Raw genomic sequence first — 18,500 nt, 5'->3', positions numbered from 1 at the left:
AGTTTGCTGTGGTCTGGCTGCGGTCACGCTGGCGAGGCAGGAAAGCGAAGTTGTGGCTGGCTGGGCCGCAGGTTGCTCTTCTTCTGTCGCATGGTAAAGCAGCACTGAGACCCAGCAGGCTTGCAGACGCTTGCTGTCTCCCCCAGCCATCCCCGCAACGTCCTGCAGGGCAGCGAATTGTCCTGCCTGTCACGCACACCCTCCCTCGCTCCTTATCTCACATAGTTCTGAGCAGCCAGAACTCTGGGGGTGCTTCTTTCAGGCAGAGCCCTCTAGCTGGACCGCGGCAGGTCAGGTGCTGCAGAAGATCCAGTTACAGCATGCCCACAAGTGAAATCTCTCAAACGAATTCGGGCTGCGTGCATGCATTCGGGTAAAATGGCCCCTTCCCATCACCCCGCGCAGCTTAACCCTCCTGGCAGGGAGGAAGGTTCTGGGATGCCGATGCCTAGAGGATTAGTGATGAATGCCAACAGCCGATGAGGTAGTTACTGTTCCACCGGGGTGGTTGGGATTTGCTTGGAGGCTGCATTGTGATCAGACAGTAAGTCTCTTTCACTCGTGCGACGTCATTTACTCTCCGCGCAGCTCATTGTGTGGCGCGGCATCCGTCCACAGAGCAGCCAACCCTCTCCTCTTTGTGCTTTCTTCCTGACAGGGTGACCCAGTGCAAATACAAGCGCATCGGGTGCCCCTGGCAGGGGCCGTACCACGAGCTGACCGTTCACGAAACGGAGTGCACGCACCCCACAAAGACTGGGAATGAGCTGATGGAGATTCTGGATGAAATGGACCAAACCCATAAAAAAGAAATGCAGCTGTACAACAGCATCTTCAGCCTGCTCAGCTTTGAGAAGATTGGCTATACAGGTAATCACTCAGATGGGGTCCTGGGCAAGAACTGCCTTCTCCCTCCATTTTCACTGCATTCCTGTTGGCACCAGTGTCATTTACCTACTGATGAAGCCTGTTTTCTTATGTAACGTACAGTGCCGGTGTAGATCGGAAGAGCTGGACTGTGCTGGGCAGCCGGTAGCTGCAGTGCGTCTGTCCCAGCAGCGCTCTCCGAGAAACCTTCCCTGACTGCTTGGCACTTGGGTTAGCTCGTGTCCGGGTTCCCTTCTTGGTGCCGGGTGGCGATGGAGGCGTAGTCACAAAGGTTAAGAGTTGGCTCAGCGGCGGTAGATTTCATGGTCCCGGCGCCAGGTGGGACTTTGATTCGGGAGGTGAATGCAGTATTCCAGGACCTCGGACTGGTGAAAACTGGAGCTGTTTCAGAGGCGGTGTGCCTGGTCTCGGGGTGGCAGCCGGCCTTGGTTCTCATGGCTCTGCTCCCCTTGATTACTAATCCATGGAGCCGTGTGCGTGTTGAGCATGGAGGAAGATCCCCTTCTAGCTGCAGGTAAGGTGCTGTAGTTGCATCCGCCGGATTGCTGCACACGACCAGAGTAATAAGAATTTTAAACCAGGATTACCTGGGATGTTCTTTGTTTTACTGCAAGTGAAAATGAAATTTGACAACATCCAGCTAACAAAACCTTTGTGTGTCATCTGATCTCCCCTTCCAAGTGGAATCCAGTGTGTTGTTAACCAAGTAACACCTGTGCTGGCCCTACATGATAGGTCTCCTGGTCCCGTGGAATGGGAATTACAGCTTTTCACATTCCATTTGCACTTGGTGAGCTATTCAGCAAGCTTTTTTAATCTTGCACTGGGTCTCTGTGCTGTTTGTTGTGTGAGTGTCTTCCGGAGAGCGTGCTCAGCGATACGGAGTAACTTCTTGCATTTGAGTGCCTCTTGTTCTTGCTTTTCCCCAGTGCACAGCTACCTATTGTCTGCCTTGTCTGGCAAGGTGCAGGAGTGAGGAGGGGGAAAGAGGGGTAAAAGTGACCTTCGAATGAACGAACAATGCCATAAAAGACACTGGTGATGTTACTGGCACGTCCGTGCTAAATGTTTCAGATTTATTTGTGCTTGAGGCACTTGCAGACAGATAGCATGGATGGGAAGTGCTGAAGGAAAGTCTGGATTCTCTTGGAGAGGGAAAGGCGTGGGTGGGGGGAAAACACATTTCCTTATCGGCCGAGCAGGGAGGGCAGATCTGGTCTCAGCTGGCTTTCCTCCTCCGCTCAGAGGAGCGGTAGATGCTCTGCAGTTCCAGAAGGCGGAAGTATGTGATAATTTCATACTGTTCAAGGACTGGCCTGTCCCATGGGAGGTAAGCAGCGGTTTTGTAGCTGCTGTGATAGCCTCTCCAGCATCCTGTTGCATCGATTACTTGGCTTTTTAAATCTGGAGTTGGCTCCTTAGTGACAGTCATTTAGGCTGGTGTGTGGCAAATAGGTTGTGCTAGGAGCTCGGTCTGGGGGAAGAGGAAGCAGGCATCTGAGCCGATCCCATTGGCCTAGATCCTGGTTTTTTTCCCCCCACCTTAAGTCCATTGCTGCCAACAAGCACAGGTAAGTAGTCTGTTCCTTAGCGCAGCATGGCAGCCTCTGCAGTACGAGCACAGTTGTCTAGGCAGTGAGACGGCCTGTGGTTTGCCCTGCTGCTGCTCTCCAGGCCCAGCCCTTGGAAGGTGTTAGCTCGGGGGGACACCTTTGAGAGCAGGGCAAAGCAGTAGCATTCTGCTGCAGATCTCTGCTCTGTGCTAGCCGTGGCCCACCGCCCTGTGCCTAACACGTTGACTTGCCAGGAAACTGTCCGCCCTGAGTACAGAGGTGTGCTAGAAATAATGCTGCTCGATCCCTGAAGATGCAGCTGGACTCTGAGCACTTGTGTTGTTGGGGTCTGTAGTGAAATGATGGGGTACAGCAGAGAGCTGAGTTACAAATGCTGTGGAGCTTGAATAACTGGTCGCCTCCTTTGTCCAGGTGTTGCCCGCTGAGCTTCCCTAACTTCTGGAAATGCTGAAGACTATGTAAGCCCGTGTGACATGCACCTTAAGGTTCATTGCTCCTAGTTCTGGTGTGAGCTTTCATGCTTTAGACTGTAAAGACTTAAAACACGGATGCTCTGGGCTTGCTCCGAAGTGGCAGATTTGACTGTCGGTGTGCTGTGGAGCCTGCTGCCAGAGGGGTTATTGGACTGCAGCAGACCGTGCCTTGAAAAGGGGGCTGGGAATAGACCCGCTAGCACGTCTGTAAGAGTGAACTCGGACGGCTGCTACCCAATGTGCTGTTACGTTTCTTTATGTATCTGAACCCAGGATTTTCTGTACCGTTGTTGAAGCGTGAAGATCTGTTCTGTGGTTTGTACTGGGGTGATGCATAAGTGCCTTTGCACCTGGAGCACCGAAGTGTACGCGCAATCCCAATAAAACCTGCTTTCTTATCTGAACTCTTGTCTGTCTGCGTGTGGTGCTTCTTTTTGGGCACTCCAGGCCTCAGCTGGGGCCCGCCCACGGTCTCCACCACTTCCCACGACCCTGACCTCACCAGATGCTGGTTGCCCCTTCTTCCTGCTCATTCTCCAGCAATAGGTCACAAGGAGACAAGTGGCAAGAGCCCGTCCTGCTTGCCCTTCCTGATGGCAGGCTTCCCAGCCACCGTACCGTGGGTTGTTGGCAGCGGGCAGGTCTGTTCAGGCGTCGGGCTGGTTGGGTGTGATTGTGTGCACCGCTCCCCCTCCCCAAGCTAATGTCGGCCTCTCCTGGCCCGCGTAACAGCAACATGAGACAAATCCAGGGAGGTTCTTCTTTCCACAACAGCCTGCTGATGGGTGGGACTCGCGGTTGCCAAGGCCAAGAGGTCAGAAAAGGATTAGACGCTGACGCCCAGGCTAGCTACAGCGACACCAAACACGCAGCTATCTCCAGGGTATAACCCTCAGGGCTCCAGGCTGGACCCCGTCACAGACTGAGGATCAACCCCCGTACAAATGGTGTTACTTCCGCCTTCCTCCCAAGCGTCTGAGTCTGGCCGTCGTCAGACAGAGGATGCTGGCCGGGGTGGTCTGATCCCACAGGGCAGTTCCTCAGATGGTGTATTCAGGGAGCTTGATTAACCTTGTATTTTTCCCCCCCCTCCTTCCTCTCCCCTCAAATTTATGCATCTCAAAAGCACTTTACTGGTTTTGGTAGACTATTAAAATGCATTGAGCTCCTTCCCATGAAGTCCTCTTTCTCCTGCCACTGGCTGGGTTTGCGTAGCCACCCCCAGCCCCAGTTGCCTCCTTATGCCATGTCAAGAAAGCTCATGCACAATAGCTACAGGTAACTTGAGTTCAATTGTTCAAGCTGCCAGCTGCTCTGGTTAATTGTTTGTGTTTTCTCCCCCACCCCCTTTTGTTGTGTTGCAGAAGTTCAGTTCCGTCCCTACCGCACGGATGACTTCATCACACGCCTGTACTACGAGACGCCCAGGTTCACCGTGCTCAACCAGACCTGGGTGTTAAAGGCCCGAGTCAACGACTCGGAGCGCAACCCCAACCTGTCCTGCAAACGCACCCTCTCCTTCCAGCTCATTCTGAAAAGCAAGGTCAGCTCACCCATGGAGTGCTCCTTCCTGCTCCTGAAGGGGCCCTATGACGACGTGAAAATCAACCCTGTGATCTATCACTTCGTCTTCACGAATGAGAACAATGAGACGGAGTACGTGCCGCTGCCCATCATCGACTCTGTGGAATGTAACAAACTGCTGGCGGCCAAGAACATCAACCTGCGGCTTTTTATATTCCAGATACAGAAATAGGCAAGGCTGAGTTAAGCTGGAAGTTACCCAGAAAGCACCACTGAACCATAGTTACCTCGTACAGCTGCCTGGGCCAGTTGTGGTTTCACAGTCGTTTGATCGTTTTTAAAGGAAACAACAACAACAAATGTCTGCATGTCTTTTGCAACAGCATAAGCGGCCCCAGCCTCCCTTCCCTTCCCCGGTCCCGTCTCCCCCAGGGACAGAGCAGAGTGGAGCCAGGTCCCTGCCAAGGATTGGCGTGCGTGATGACAGCTAGGAAGCCCTGAGAGTGCCGGCAGCATCCCCAGAGCTCTTGAGCATGCTGTGTTGAGGGCAAGCTGGGGAGCCAGCGAGCCAAGCGATGCAGCGTATTGTGACTAGACGGTTACGTTGTTGTGCTAAAGTGCACGATCTGCATCCAGCCATTGGGAGGGAAAGGCCGGGGCTCAGCGGGTGCTATTTTCTCCCCTGCCCTTCGGACAGCATGCGGCTTGAAAGAACTGGATCAGTCGGTTTCCTGTTTTCGGGCGGGGAGCACAGAGGCAAGTCAAGCTGTAGTTTGGGGCTTGGGAGAGCCTAGTTCAGTACTGTCTGTGCAGCCTGGTCCTCAGTCTGTTTTGTTCATAGAATAAAACAAAGGGGCAGGGGGCAGGTTGTGGAACTCATGCTGGCTGAGCTAATGGCCCTTTCTTCTGTGCGGAAAGGGCAGAGGGGGGGATGGAGCTGTACTGCATTACATGTGAACGTGTTCCCAAGAGGCAGACTCCCATTTGTGCACAGTGCGTTCAGCCCTCCCTTCCAGGCTCCATCTCCCCCAGCCCCGTGTTCCAGCAGAGTTAACTGTGGCTGTGGCTTGTAAATGGAAGGGGGAGATACGGGGTGAGGATTATGAAAAGCAGACACTGAGTATTGCATGATCTTTCTCGGGGCTGTGACCTGAGCCTGCTGGACCGAGCGGGCTTTCCTGGTGATTCCCCAGCCAAGATGCTCTTCTTCGTGACTAACTTAGAATGGGTTATCAGAGCATTTCCACAGTGCCCCTCTGTGGGCAATGGTTATTGTCCCCTCCTCTTTCCCTCCCCCCACAGACACCACCCTGGAATGCTGCAAACAAAATACTGTCGCTACTTCCTTTTGTCCTGCACTTCATGCAGCAACAACCCCATGGTCCTTTCTAGTTTCCTGCTTCCTCTGGCCCCACAGCACAGCACAGGTTGCGATTTTTATCTAGCCAAGACAAGGACGTTATGTAGAAACCAAACCCAAATTCTTGCCGACTTTTCGGAATGCAGGGTGAAATTCTGTCCCTTTGCAGTTTTGCCAAAACTTGAGTTTCTTGTGAAACGAGAAAAAAGAAACGAGTTGCAGGCTCTTCTAGTGATTATGCAATTTTACCGTGTGAAAATATTTTTTATATAGGAAATGTATACAGCATGTTTATGGACAGGGATAGTGCAGCCATTCACCAAATTGTGAAGAATTCTACAGGGATGTTTCACTTGACACTATTTTTAAGGAATGTAAGTGGGGTATTACTGGTGGTGGATGAAAACTCGGTCACAAGCTCATTAATGCCGTGTCGTCAAGACCAGCTGCGTAGTAAATATGCCCATTGAAGTCAGGCTGTCAAATTATATTTTTAAGTAGTAACTGGATTGGGTATGATGGAAATCAGAAAAACCTCTCGCAGATGCTGCCTACAATGAAGCTATTACTGTTTTACTGTCTGGACTGGAGCTGCTTCTGCCCTGGGTTTTCATTTGGAATCATGTCTGCTTTCCAGCCAAGCCTTTTCACCTCCCAGTGGCCGATGGGAGTCTGAGCCCTTTTATTGGTAACGTGATGAGTCTTTCTGCTGTGCGCCACGGAATAGGAGAATGTTTATAGCATGAAGCCTAGTTAATAGTCTTAATAGTGTCTTGAAATCTTAGCGGTGTCTTTTAAAGAGTCCTAGCGTTTCATAGAATGAAGGGTATTGCTGCCAAGTTAAAAGTTCTGTTCAAAATGTTCAGTTAGAATGGCCATGAGAGTTGCAAAGAAAAAATAACTTTCCCTTAGCTGCTGTTTTTACTGTCTAGTGTGGCGTGAGAGCCTGAGCTTGTGTGCTACAGGCCTGGCCCTGTTCTTCACGCCTCCTTCCTGCCTCCTGAGAGCAGAATCTGTCTGCTCCTAGAGCCTTCAGTGTGTGAAATGCCCAACACTGACATGCTGGAATAACAGCTGCCGTTCTACGTAGGCTTCTCCATAGCTTCAGAGGAGTAACACCTAGTAGAGCTTTCTTTTGATTAAATACCAAAGAGCCATTGTCCCGCTTGTCCCGTTACTCTCTTGTATTGTCACATGCTACATATTCAACTGACAGGTTGACAGGCATACCAGAAGGCCAGAGTCTATATTTGGTGACGGTTTTGAGTGACTTAAGAAGGAGGCCAACGTTGCAGGGCCTGTTGAGCAAGACAGGCCACCTTCTAAAACTTCAGAGGAACTTTTTTGTGATGAATGTACATCTCTTCCAAACACACAGTCTCAGGGCCACTTGTCTCCTGCATTAGCAACGCTGAAGGGATTACCAAAGGCGGACTCCTTTTCGTGCTGTTTCCTTGGATCGAGTGGCTCACAGGATAGGGTGGAAGCCGTGTCAGGAAAGACGGTGCCCTCGGGAGCCCTTTAGAGCAGACTGGCCAAGATCAGAGTCCTGTGCTTGGCAAGTCTAGAGTGCAGTCCGTCAAACACCAGGGGCAGACTGGGTCTCCCCACGGTCATGGTAAGGAATTGGCACCGCGATTGCCTTCCTGTTGTCCCAGCATGCGCTTGTTCCATTTGTAGTGCAGTTCGTTTCTTGGGGTCAAGAGCACAAAGGCTTGTTGTGGAAAGGAGAGTTCCCCGGCGGGGGGCTGTTGTGTGGTAGCCGCTGGCTCAGGCAGTGCCGCATGGGTGGTGCTTGTTTCTTTGCAAGGAGCAAGACCTCCATGGCGGTCTGGTACAGGCCACTACTTCCTGCTGTGAACAGCAAGAGCTCTTAGAACCTGTCCTCGTTAACGCCTACTGTTTTGAGTGGGATGAGATAGCCAGTGTTCTGCAGCCCCTTCAGGAGAGTAACAGGGTAAATAACATGTCACCATGACAGCATGTTCTGTTGGACTACATGGATGCCTAGACTTCAGCTCACCTGACCCAGTGATCGCCGACATTTTGGAAGGTATCTTCAGAGTAGCATTGTTGGAACGACCAACAGCCATCGAGAAGTGTCTTGGCTATAACCTTTGGGGACAGACGATTACAAGTCTGAGCATTTGTGAAACTGACGTGTGCACCTCTTGGTGCCTGAAGGGAAGGGAGATGAAGGAGTGGAAAGAGTTGTCGCTTTGAGGAAGGATTTGCCTGTCCTAGAGTAAGTGGAAAGCACCCCATGCAGCAGCTCAGGCCAGTGCATCTCTCTGAAAGGAGCTGATAGGTTAAGTCCTGTTGTCCAGAGTGTGAGAATTTAGTTAAAGCCACCGTGCAAACAAACGGTGCACCAGGTAGGTACATTTCTCATGGGCCAAAGCTCTTTCCCCACTGTTGCAAAGACAGAAGAGTGAGTATCTTCCAGACTGAGAAAAGGTCGCCTCGAGGATGTCCAGCAGGGCCTGATGCTTTCCGTTCAGCATAGGCTAGGAAGTGCTGGTCTCTCGTAACCAGTTCCATTGGTTGGCTAGTACGCCTGGTACATCTGTGAGCTTTCTGCTGAGGAAGCTGCTTCTGAACGTGGTGGCCAAAGAAATCCAGGCTCTGGCATCAGCTGTGCGGTTGGTAGTGCTCCAGTAAGACTGTCTTGTAATGGGCTGGCGATATCCACAGGATGGAAGCACAGAGATGCTCTGCAGTAGTGTGAGCTGTGGAAACACTGCGTGGTTCTCACCCTCCCTCCAAGACCTACACTGAGAGAGAGAGAGTGTCTCTTCCCAAAGCAGACGGAGCAGATGAGAAATGCGTGCTTGTTCAGTGAGCTCAGCGGAAGAAACCCTGTCCCGGAGGGGCTCCCTTTCCAGCTGGAACACTCAGAATAACCCGGGGCTTAGTTCGGGGGGAGATTTTCCCCCCAGCACGTCATTCTCTCCTAGGAAGTTTTGAAGATCCTTCTAGAAAATTTCAGGCAGATCCTTGGGAATGTTCATTCTGCTGCTCAGGGGCAGGCGCCTGCAAGATCTTTCTTTGTAGCGATTTACTTTTTAAACAGCGGTTCGTGCGCAGCCCCCCCACGGGTTCGTGAAAGGAAAGATGTCTTATATTTATTAATCATGGCTGTCTCGGGCCCGGTCCAGTGCTGTCCTCTAGGTTCGATCAACCTGTAGTTTGCATGCTGGGTTTCCCCGTGCCAGCTTGTCCTTTCAGAAAACTGTCTGCAGACTGACTCATTTCCCAGCACGTTGGGCTCTGGAATAAGAATTTGTGGCCCCCTGCAAACTTGTCGGTGTAGAATGGTTTTCCCAGGCCGCCACCTTCCCCACTACTTCTGTGACTTTACAGCTGGTGTAATCCTGCAGGCCTGAACTTGTTGGTACAGTAATGCAGGTTACTGCTCATTCATGTCTGAAATTGTTGCTCGAGCTCCCCAAGCGTAGGGAGAGCGCTGGTGAGTTTCAGGAGGTGAATTGGTTTGGATTTGGGAAATCTTGCCCTGAGGAACAGGCTCTGGTGGCAGAAGGGAGCTTTGCTCCTCTTCTTGTGGTTGACGGGAAAATGTTCTGGCCGTTTTTTGCACACGTTGCTTTAGATGGTGCCCGGGGCAGCAGAGTCTTCCCCGCGTTGCTCCCAATGGGGGTAGCCCCTGGCTTGCTCTGCTTTTCGTCACCCCGGTCGAGGGCCCTGCTGATTAGCGTGTCAAACAGATGCAGCCATCCCCTTCTCTTTCAATGAGGGGTGCAGCTCAGGTGGGGTAGCCATCAGGGCGCTGCGGTGCTGTTTCAGTCGGTTAGCCCTGCATCCAGAGGCTGTAACAACCACAGCCGGTAAGGGACGGAACGGCCTCTTCATGCAGCAGAGAGGGTAATCGGTGTTGGAATATGGGTCTTCTCGCCAGTGACTACTCTATTTAGGCGTCGGATTCAGCCGGAGCGGTGTTTTGATGCAGTTCTCTTCGAGGGCGCGGGGGGGTCTAGGCAGGAGCCTCTAGTTTGCAGGTTCGGTGTTGTTCCTTTATCCTCTGCGCGATGGGGCAGGAGTTGTCGTCATACAGCATCTTTCAGTGCAACAGGAATTTCTGGTACTAAGGCAAATAGAGGCCCAGCCTGTCAGATGTAATTTAGTGCAACTCTGTCTCCTGCAGCCTTGGACATGTCCCTCCTGGCAGTGTACACGGTGCCGTGGGCTGCACACAAGGAACCTATCCTGTTAGCTGATCGTCTCCCTGCTCCTCTCGTGTGCCCATGTCTTACGTACTGTTTGCTATGTGCCTTCGATGGCAGCCATTGGTTGCACAGGATGGCTGTGGGAAGAGGGGAACCCTTTCTTTTCCCAGGTACCTTCCTCTGCGGCCTTCAGCGGGTGCTGCTCATCTGACTGCGTCTGCGGGTTTTCATCTCCGAGCTGCTGCTCCTGCTGCTTTTCCCTCCTTTCTCCTCACTTGTTGCTACTGAGTCTTTCTGTTCCTGGTTTTTTGGTTTTTTTTTTTTGCCTCTAGAGTCCTCTCTCCGGTACGTGCAAGGAATCGTGCTGCGGAGTAGCCTTGTTTCTGAAAGGGGTCCCATCAGGCAGGGCTCGGATCCTTGGTCAGGCACAGACTTAAATTTGCAGAAGCCTGGGCTCGCTTTGCAGCCCGGGTCTGGGGACTGATGTGACCCAGTGTGTCTGAAAAGGACTGAACGCAGCCGTCCCCCTCTGGCTACTGTGGGGGGGCTTGGTTGCACTATCCCAGTGGCAGGTCATCTCTCTGGAAGCCCAGGGAGACGACACCTGTACAGCTTTTGAGAAGTGCTTGTATGTGAATGTTCATGCTCTCCGTGCAGAATGAAGGGAGGAGCAGTGGATAGGCACATTGGACGGAAGGGTTAGTCTGAGAGGCGCGTTGCTGTGAGTGGCAGTACCTGGGAAGCAGGGAGTGGGGTTGCCCGTCAGAGCAGTGCCCATTGCTCCCTTTGGGGTGGCGGTTTTAAGAGGCCTTCCTACGTCTCTGTCCAGGAGTCGAGGGCTGCTTCCCGGCCAGCCTCCACGGGCTTCCTGCGTCTGGTGGGCAAAAAGTTCTAAACGACTAAACTTTTTTGCGAAGCCGTTCTCCCTCCTCACCCTCGTCCCTCAGCGGTCGCCCTGTCCTTCCTGGGCCTTGCGAAATTCATACACAGTAGCTGAGCCTTACGTGCCTAGTTCAGTACTAGACAAAGATTGTAGCATGTCTCTCAATGCCAGAGCTGAAGTCTGGCAGACCACAAACCTCCTTACAGTATTTACTGTGGGTAATTTATTTAACTAGTGAATGTAGAATTAAAGTAATTTAAAAGCTAATGGGTTGTTTGCGGGATCGTTATGTCCTCTCTGTAATTGGCCTGGTTTTACTTGTTCTCGTTCCTTTGGCTCGTTCTGTATGGGGGTTAGAAATAATAGGGGGGTGGGAGGCGTTAATTTCACAGCGGGAACGTGGGATTCAGCTGCTGTTCCGCGGAGATGAGGGTGGGAAGAGGGGTGAGTCTTGCCTCCGGGCGCTCATCAGGCAGAACCGACCCCCACGTGGCGCGTTCGGGACTGGCCTAGCGGGATGGCTGCAAGTCAGGGCTGAGGAGCGAAGAGAAGATATTGCATCTGCCGCGGCCGCTCATTTTCTCCCATTGCCTGAGCGCTACCGGGTGCTCGCGCAGCTGGAGAGGGCTGGCCCTGCCACTGTCGGGCATGATTTCCTCTGTTCCTTTGGTGGTCTGCGTTCTGTTGGAATAGTTTCTGTATGTAACTGTAGTAAAAAAGGAAAACCAAACCAAACCGCCTGGGTCTGTGTTTACTTGACCAAAATGTGCTGCCAGGCATCCTTCTGGCAGGCCCGGAGATCTGCCAGCCCCAGGGGTGCAGGACGAGGACCCCAGCAGCCAGAGCACACAGCCACAGCCCAGCGGGTACCACCCACCGCTGCCAGAGCAGAAAGGGGGCACCATGGGATGGAGAGGTAAGAGCCTAAATATGGCTGCACCCCCTCATCACTGCTTCACCTGCCCAGGGGGTTCCGAGGCCCCACAGCCCAAGTCTGGGGGTGGAGACTGGGGCTGCGGAAGAAAAAACCCAAAGCAAAGGGTCACGGCGGAGACCTCCTGGTAATAAGTTCCTGCTGTGCAATGCTGGCTTGGAACTGGGGGGGCGGTGGGTTCCTGCACCCTGTCCAGTGAGCAGGAGCTGAGTGGTGGTCACAAAGCACATGGCCTCAGGAGACCCCCCAGTGGCCTCCAGCCAAGGGCTGTGTCCAGGACGGGTCACCTCCTCTCTCCAGGAGCCCAGCAGGAAACAAAGGGGTTACAGGTGGACAATAAATAAGGTTAGATGCAGCGTTCCTGGTAATCTGGGTGCTGGGTGGCCACGCGGGAGTGATTCAGGTGCCACACAGTTGATTAGCAGAGCCGTAGTGGGCAGTGTGTTTCTGTTGGTGGTGCACCTTGGCATTGGCCTTAGCGTGCACAGCAAAATTTCTTCTGCCCATTGATGGAAAGACTGAGGGAACGCTGGCTAGAAGCATGAAGAGACAGGAGGGCCTGGGGCTGTCTGAGGGGGAGGTGGTGTGCGGTAGGTATCCAGTTCACCTTTGCTGGGTGTTCGGGCCTGTCTAGTTCTCTGGCCTGGCCTAAGAACCATAGAACATGAACTGGAAGGGACCTCGAGAAGCCATCAAGTCCAGTCCCTGCCCTTGTGGCAGGACCAAGCACCAGTTGTCATCCATGTTAGATACTCATCCAACCTGCTCTTAAATGTCTCGAGGCAATTTATTCCCGTGTTTAACACACACACACACACCCACCGCCCCCGTGCGGCTAGCAGGTGTTTCCTCATGCCCAACCTCCACCTCCCTGCCTGCAGTCTGAGCCCACTGACCAAGGCACTCTGCAGGGTGAGAGAAAGGGGAACACAGGCATTTGGTGGGCAGCGTGTGCAGAGAGAACCCTGTTGCAAGCCAGCTGTGGCTGCAGGCGTGGGGGGGCTCGGAGCAAGCTGGAGCTGTGCTCTGAGCTGCGCTGGCCATGCCGGGGGGCCCTACTGGCATCTCCTTTGGGCCTGTTAGCCTGGCACCCTGTACCTGCTGCAGAGGCTGCCCCGCCCCCTCAGGGAAGATGCAAGGTGTGGACGGCAGAGGTGCCTTTTGCTTCCAAGGCAGGTCAGGGTGAGTAGCCTCAAGCTCGTCGTTGGCTCTGTGAGTGCACTCTGGCTTTCCGCCTGGACCCCACCAGCCTGGCACCTCTGCGCCCGAGCCCAGACAGCTCTGGCGCCTCTGCAGCCAGACCCAGCTGTGATGTAGGGGGTATGTGTGTGCGACAGGCTGAGCAGCTCTCACAAGCTGCGGATGATCCCCTGCTGGCTGTGTCCTAAGTTATCAGGTGGTAATTGTCCCCGAACAGTGGGGTGGAGCCCAGCTGGTTTTGAATTAGTGGCAGATGGGCAGTTGGGGGGGGGTTGTTGGAAGGCAGTTAACATGGACGTATACATGCAGTATATGGAGGGATAAAAGCCAGTTGAGAATCTTTGGGTTGAGCTTAGACGCGGAAGCAACAGAGGTGATGTTGTGGTTGGGGGGGTTGTTGGAAGGCAGTTAACATGGACTGGAGGAGAGAAACAATGGTTGGGGAACCAAGGTCCTGTCTTAGGGGTCTCGCCTCAGGCCTCCCTTTCCCAGGATGTCTCTGCCGGCTGTACTGACACCTCTGTGCTGCGCTGTGTCTCTGTTAACTAATAAAACCCTCGTTCTCCCTGCTGAGCAAGAGCCACTTGGCTGCAGTTGAGGTACAGTGCTTGGGACCCCGAACCCGATCACAGCTGGTGACAGCGGTGGGATGTACTGCGCCTGCAGATGGGCTTCCAGCAGCAAGTGACGGGGTGCAGTAGAAGGATGGAGGTGTATAAGAGCTGGGGTGCTGGAGGCAGAACAAAGCAATTTTGGGGAGTCATGGGGTGCTGCAGTGTCGGCTGGCGAGTCAGCACCCCAGGGAACAGTGGGGAGATGGATTACACCCAACTCCTGAAGGCAGCCCTTGTGTGGCTGTGCAGAGAGAAGGGTCTGACTGTGGGGAAGGCAACCAAGGCCTAGCTGATTGCCCAGTTGGAAGAGAATGACCTGTCCTGGGACCTGGATGTGGTCCAGGTATGGAGTAGCTGGTTATACCCTGTGAGCGTCACCCTCAGGCAGCATGGGGGCCAGAACTCTGCCAGACCGATGCGGTGGCCACCGGGCCACGCTCCTCCAGCAGGGGTTCACCCGGGGCGGGGTCCCTCTCGGCAGATGTGCCACGGCTGGAGATCAAGGTATGGCTGGAGGAATGGGAGGACCAGGAGAAGGAGCTCTATGATGAGAGAGCGGCAGCATGAGCGGGCCTTGGGGGAGCTGAGAAGCCCAGACGCAGTGAGCAGCGAGAGGGCCAGGAGGCCTGGGACTGGGGGTCACTTAGAGATGCACGTGCTGGCCCAGCATAAGGATGGGGGGGGACCTGGGTGGGTTTCTTACCTCCTTTGAGTGAACGTGCAAGTTGAACCAGGTACCCTCAGTGGAATGGCTCCAGAAGCTCACCCCCGGCTGGCTCAGAGGTGCTGGAGGGGCTGCACCCTGAGCACTACCAACAGGCCCTGCTGCATAAATTCACGCTGAGCCCCGAGATGTACAAGAAGTTGTTCCAGGAGGCATAGAAGGGGCCGGAGGAGACCTGTGCAGACCTGGCCTCCCGTCTGCCACAGAACTACGGCAAGGGGGTGTGTGGGATGGGAGCCCAGACTGTAGAGGACCTGGTTAAGCTGATGGTCCATGTGTCCTGGAACGGTTCCATGGAGTGTGTCTCAGCCAGAGGACTCTCTCAGCGCGGAGGAGCTGGCAGATGACTTCACGGACAGCTGGGCTGAGCATGAAGGAGAGTCCTGGAGAAAGGAGAATCGGGGGGGCGGGGTGTCCAGCAGCAGCTGCTGCTGGTTCCCCAAAGGTATCGCCCGAGGCACCCCCCTGTTGAGGCTGCTTCAGACCTTTCATTGGCCAGGGACATTTGCGGGCGTGCAGTGGGACTGCCAGACCTGCAGCTCCTGCCAGGGGCTGGGGAAAGCTGCCCTGAGGCATCTGCCCACCCGAGGAGCCCTCCCAGAAGGTAGCGATAGATACAGTGGGGCCCACTGGCAAGGCAACCCAGCTGGGGAAGAAATACACCCAGGTGGGGCCTGACTCTGCCCTCCCAAGGTGGACACGGCAGCAGACTTTCTGCTGGCCATTTCCAGCAGGGTTGGGTCCCCCCAGGAGGTCCTCAGCAACCAAGGGGCTGACTTCATGTCCACCCTGCTCCGGTGCAGGTGGGGGAAACCAGGGATCTGACTTGCCTGGGCCTTGGGGCATTAGTCCCGGCCCCACGGGCTGCTGGGAAGGTTCCTTGGGATATGGAGAAGGGGTGCCGCTGCATAAAGGCCTCCGGCATCTCAGGACTGTGAGGAGCACTTGTGCCACCTGCTGTTTGCACCCAGGGACCCCAAGGGCCCACCAGCTTCCCCCCCACCTAAGCTGTGGTGCAGAAGGGGGAGGGAACCCCTGGGCTTGCTGAGAGAGTTGGGGGGGCTCCCCTGGGTGGACAGTGGGGGGTGGAGGACATCCTGGCTTTCCGGGAACGGCTTGCAGAGCTCATGGGCCTGCCTAGGGAGCCCCTGGGCAGAGCCCAAGGGAAGAGGAGGGGCTGGTGTGACCGCGGGGGGAGCTGGGCTGGCCTGGCCCCCAACGTCGTCCAGCCACCAGACAAGGTGGATCAGCTCCTGCAGGACGTCAGGGAGGCAGGCCCCAGCGAAGGGGAGCGCCGCTGGCTCAATTGATGTTTAACCCCAGGGCGCAGGGCCCAAACTTCCCCAGCTCCCTGGCTGAGTGACCCTGCTCAGCTTGGTCTGGAAGCGGGGAGCGATGTGCTGTGGGGGGGTGGATGTGTGAGTGACAGGCCCAGCAGCTCCCACGGGCCGGGGATGACCCCTGCGGCTGTAGCCTAAGCTGCCAGGTAACACCCTGGGCCGACCACAGCCAGAGAGGAGCCTGGCTGGGTATGAATTAGACACGGCAGTTAGTGGGGGGCAGTTAGCCTGGACTGGAGGAGAGGAACAAAGGGGGAACTGAGGCCCTGGTGTGGAGGGCTCCTCTCCCCAGGATCGGCTGGAATGACTGTCTCTGCCGGCTGCATGGACCCCGCTGTGCTGAGCTGGGCCTCTGGCGACACAAAATGCCCATTCCACCTGCTGAGTCACTCCTGCCTGCGGCCGGGGGGCAGAGCTTGGGGACCCCTGAACCCATCACCCTCCTGCCTGCGGCTGGGGGGCAGCGCTTGGGGACCCCTGAACCCATTACACTCCTGCCTGCAGCTGGGGGTCAGCGCTTGGGGACCTTGAACCCATCACACTCCTGCCTGCGGCCGGGGGCAGAGCTTGGGGACCCCCTCACATCCCTAGGGCTGTCCCTGGGCTGGGGGCTGGTAATATGGAGCTGCACTAGCTGCTGCGCTGGTGGGCGGAAATGCTGAGAGAATTCTTACCCTCCCCCGGACGAGCCCCTTGCTCCAGGGACCATCCCCCGTGGCGCTGAGCCCCAGCATTGCCCCAGCGGGGCCGAGCTGGCTGGACCTGCAGACCTGGGAGCCTCAGACAGCCCGGCTCTGCATTGCTGCCCCGGGCGGATCCGTGCCACAGAGTGGGAGTTGGGCAGGTATCATTTAACTCCACTGCTCTGACTGTGCTGCCCGGCCAGCCGGTACGTCCCTCCCGGCAGCCAGGAAGGAGCTCGTCTCCCAACTGGGGCTGCAGCTCCAGAATCGGGGCCCCCCCAGGGCCAAGGTGGAGGTTTCCTTCCACTGTGACTCAGAGCAAAGCGCTGCCTCCCCGCTTCCCCATTGCGCTCCAGCTGCCCGGTACTTCTGCACGAGCTGGCCGGGGCTGCAGGCTCCGGCTGCATCTCTGGCTGTTGTGCATCTCTCTAAGTAGCAGGGCCCACAACTCCTTAACACCCAGCAGCTGTCCCCTGACCCCCACTATCGACAGCTTCCTCCTGTGGGCTCGGCTGGGAGATACCGGCAGCCCAGTGCCAGCCTCAGGCTGCCCAGCCATGCCAAGGCCTGCCTTGGGGGGGCAGAATCAGGTTCCGGGCAGGACAGCAGGGGTGGCTGGTGGGGGGAGCTGGCAGAGGGGACGGGCGAGGGTCTGGCAATAGGGCTGACGGGCTGTGTTGCAAAGGGCCTGTGTGGGCCAGAGCTGGGGCTGCAAGAGGCAGCGCTCATCTGCCTTAATTTCTCTCCAGGAGTAATGCAGCCGGGCCCTGGGCCTCGCCCTGACCTGCGCCCGGGTCCCTCCTCACCGGCTTGCAGGGAGCCCCCGTGCCTGCTGCTCCTGGCCCAAGCAGAGGGATGAAGCCTCTGCAGGACTAGGGCAGAGGTGCTGGGGGTGTGCTCAGGCCAGGACTGAGCTGCTCCCGGGGTGCCCAGCCCAGCTGGCAGGCCTAGCCCGGCCCCAGGGGGCTCTCTGCAGCCAGGGGAGGCTCGCCTTGCTGCGGGCGGGTGCAGCCGGAGGAGAGCTGCAGGGCCCCACGGCGGCGAGCTGAGGGCGAGGCTCTGCTTTGGGCTGTGCAGCTTGGTGCTTGCCCCACACCTGGCCCTGGCGCTGAGCTCCTCTGGCTGGGCACCCCAGGGCGAGAAGCTCGGGAGGGGGGACCCGGCATTCTGGGGCAGAGCTCGGCCCCCCACAGCCGGGGCACTCGAGCCTGTGTGCACCGTCTCTGCCTCGGTACAGGCCCTATTCCGGCTGGCGCAGCCCCTGGCGTCTCAGCCCGTGCCTGGTTCACTGCCCCTTTCCTGCCCCCCTCCCCCCCCCGGTGATCCCACCTTCCTTTGAGGGCCTCACTGCCCACCACTGACATGGCCACGTCCCTGTCGGCGCCTTTCCCCTCCCCGAGGGCAGTCATATCCTCTGGCCTGGCGCCCCAGGCAGCCAGCAGCTCTCTCCTCCAGCTGGGGAGCGCCAGGAGGGCTGCAGGGCCCAGCTGAGAGCGGCCTGGGGGAGTACAGGGGAGCGGTGGAGCTGGCCTGAGGCCGTTGGGCTGTGGGGGGGGGCGGGGGGCAGGAAGGTACAGGGCTGGGCCTGGGGCAGGATGAACTCTGCAGGCCCATGACCTTGGCAGGCGCTGCAGGCTGGGGGCGGGGGGGGGGGGGCAATGAGAACAGCTCTGGGGCAGGGAGTGGGGTGAGGGTAATTTCCTGGCTCAGGGCACTACCCCACCCGCCCCGGCACCACTCGGGGCCACCGGCAGCATCCTGGGGCACGGCTCCCCGGTGACCACCTCACAGCAACAGCTGGGGGGTCATTGGGGTGTCTCACACACACACACATCCCCGTATTGGTCCTCTCCTGGCCCTTCAGCACAGGGCCCGTGTGGGGAGTGTGGTGGGGCTGGGAGCAGGGAGAGGGGGGATGCGGGGGCTGAAAGGTGGATTCTGGAGGCTGCAAGAAGGGAATTTTGGGGTGGCTGGAAGAGGGGGATTTCAGAGGGGCTGGAAGAGGGGTATTGGGGGGGGTCTGGGGGTAGGGGCAGGTAGCGGGGTATTTTGGGGGGGCTGAAGGGGGGTATTTTGGGGTTCTGGGGGTAGGGGCAGGGAGAGAGGGATTGGGGGGCTG

General features: G+C 56.3%; 1 protein-coding gene and 1 long non-coding RNA gene across 3 annotated transcripts in view; both read left to right on the top strand.

The window, feature by feature from the left end:
• ZFTRAF1 (zinc finger TRAF-type containing 1) overlaps positions 1 to 11,615 on the top strand; it is a 44,911-nt gene extending 33,296 nt beyond the window's left edge. For both annotated transcript variants that reach the window (XM_074986508.1, XM_074986507.1), the window contains exons 3-4: positions 659 to 870; positions 4,300 to 11,615. In XM_074986508.1, coding sequence (XP_074842609.1) covers positions 659 to 870; positions 4,300 to 4,691 — 604 coding nt within the window. In that variant the 3' untranslated portion in view covers positions 4,692 to 11,615. The remainder of the gene's footprint in view (positions 1 to 658; positions 871 to 4,299) is intronic.
• Positions 1,411 to 3,339, top strand: LOC142009070 (uncharacterized). Its single transcript, XR_012644317.1, has 2 exons — positions 1,411 to 1,678; positions 2,874 to 3,339. It is a non-coding gene; the product is annotated as an uncharacterized LOC142009070 (long non-coding RNA).
• Positions 11,616 to 18,500: the final 6,885 nt, after the last annotated feature.

This window comes from Carettochelys insculpta, chromosome 2 (genome assembly GCF_033958435.1).
Source record: "Carettochelys insculpta isolate YL-2023 chromosome 2, ASM3395843v1, whole genome shotgun sequence".
NCBI lineage: Eukaryota > Metazoa > Chordata > Testudines > Carettochelyidae > Carettochelys > Carettochelys insculpta.
The sequence above is the reverse complement of the archived record's forward strand: the minus strand, read 5'-3'. Positions and strand labels throughout refer to the sequence as shown.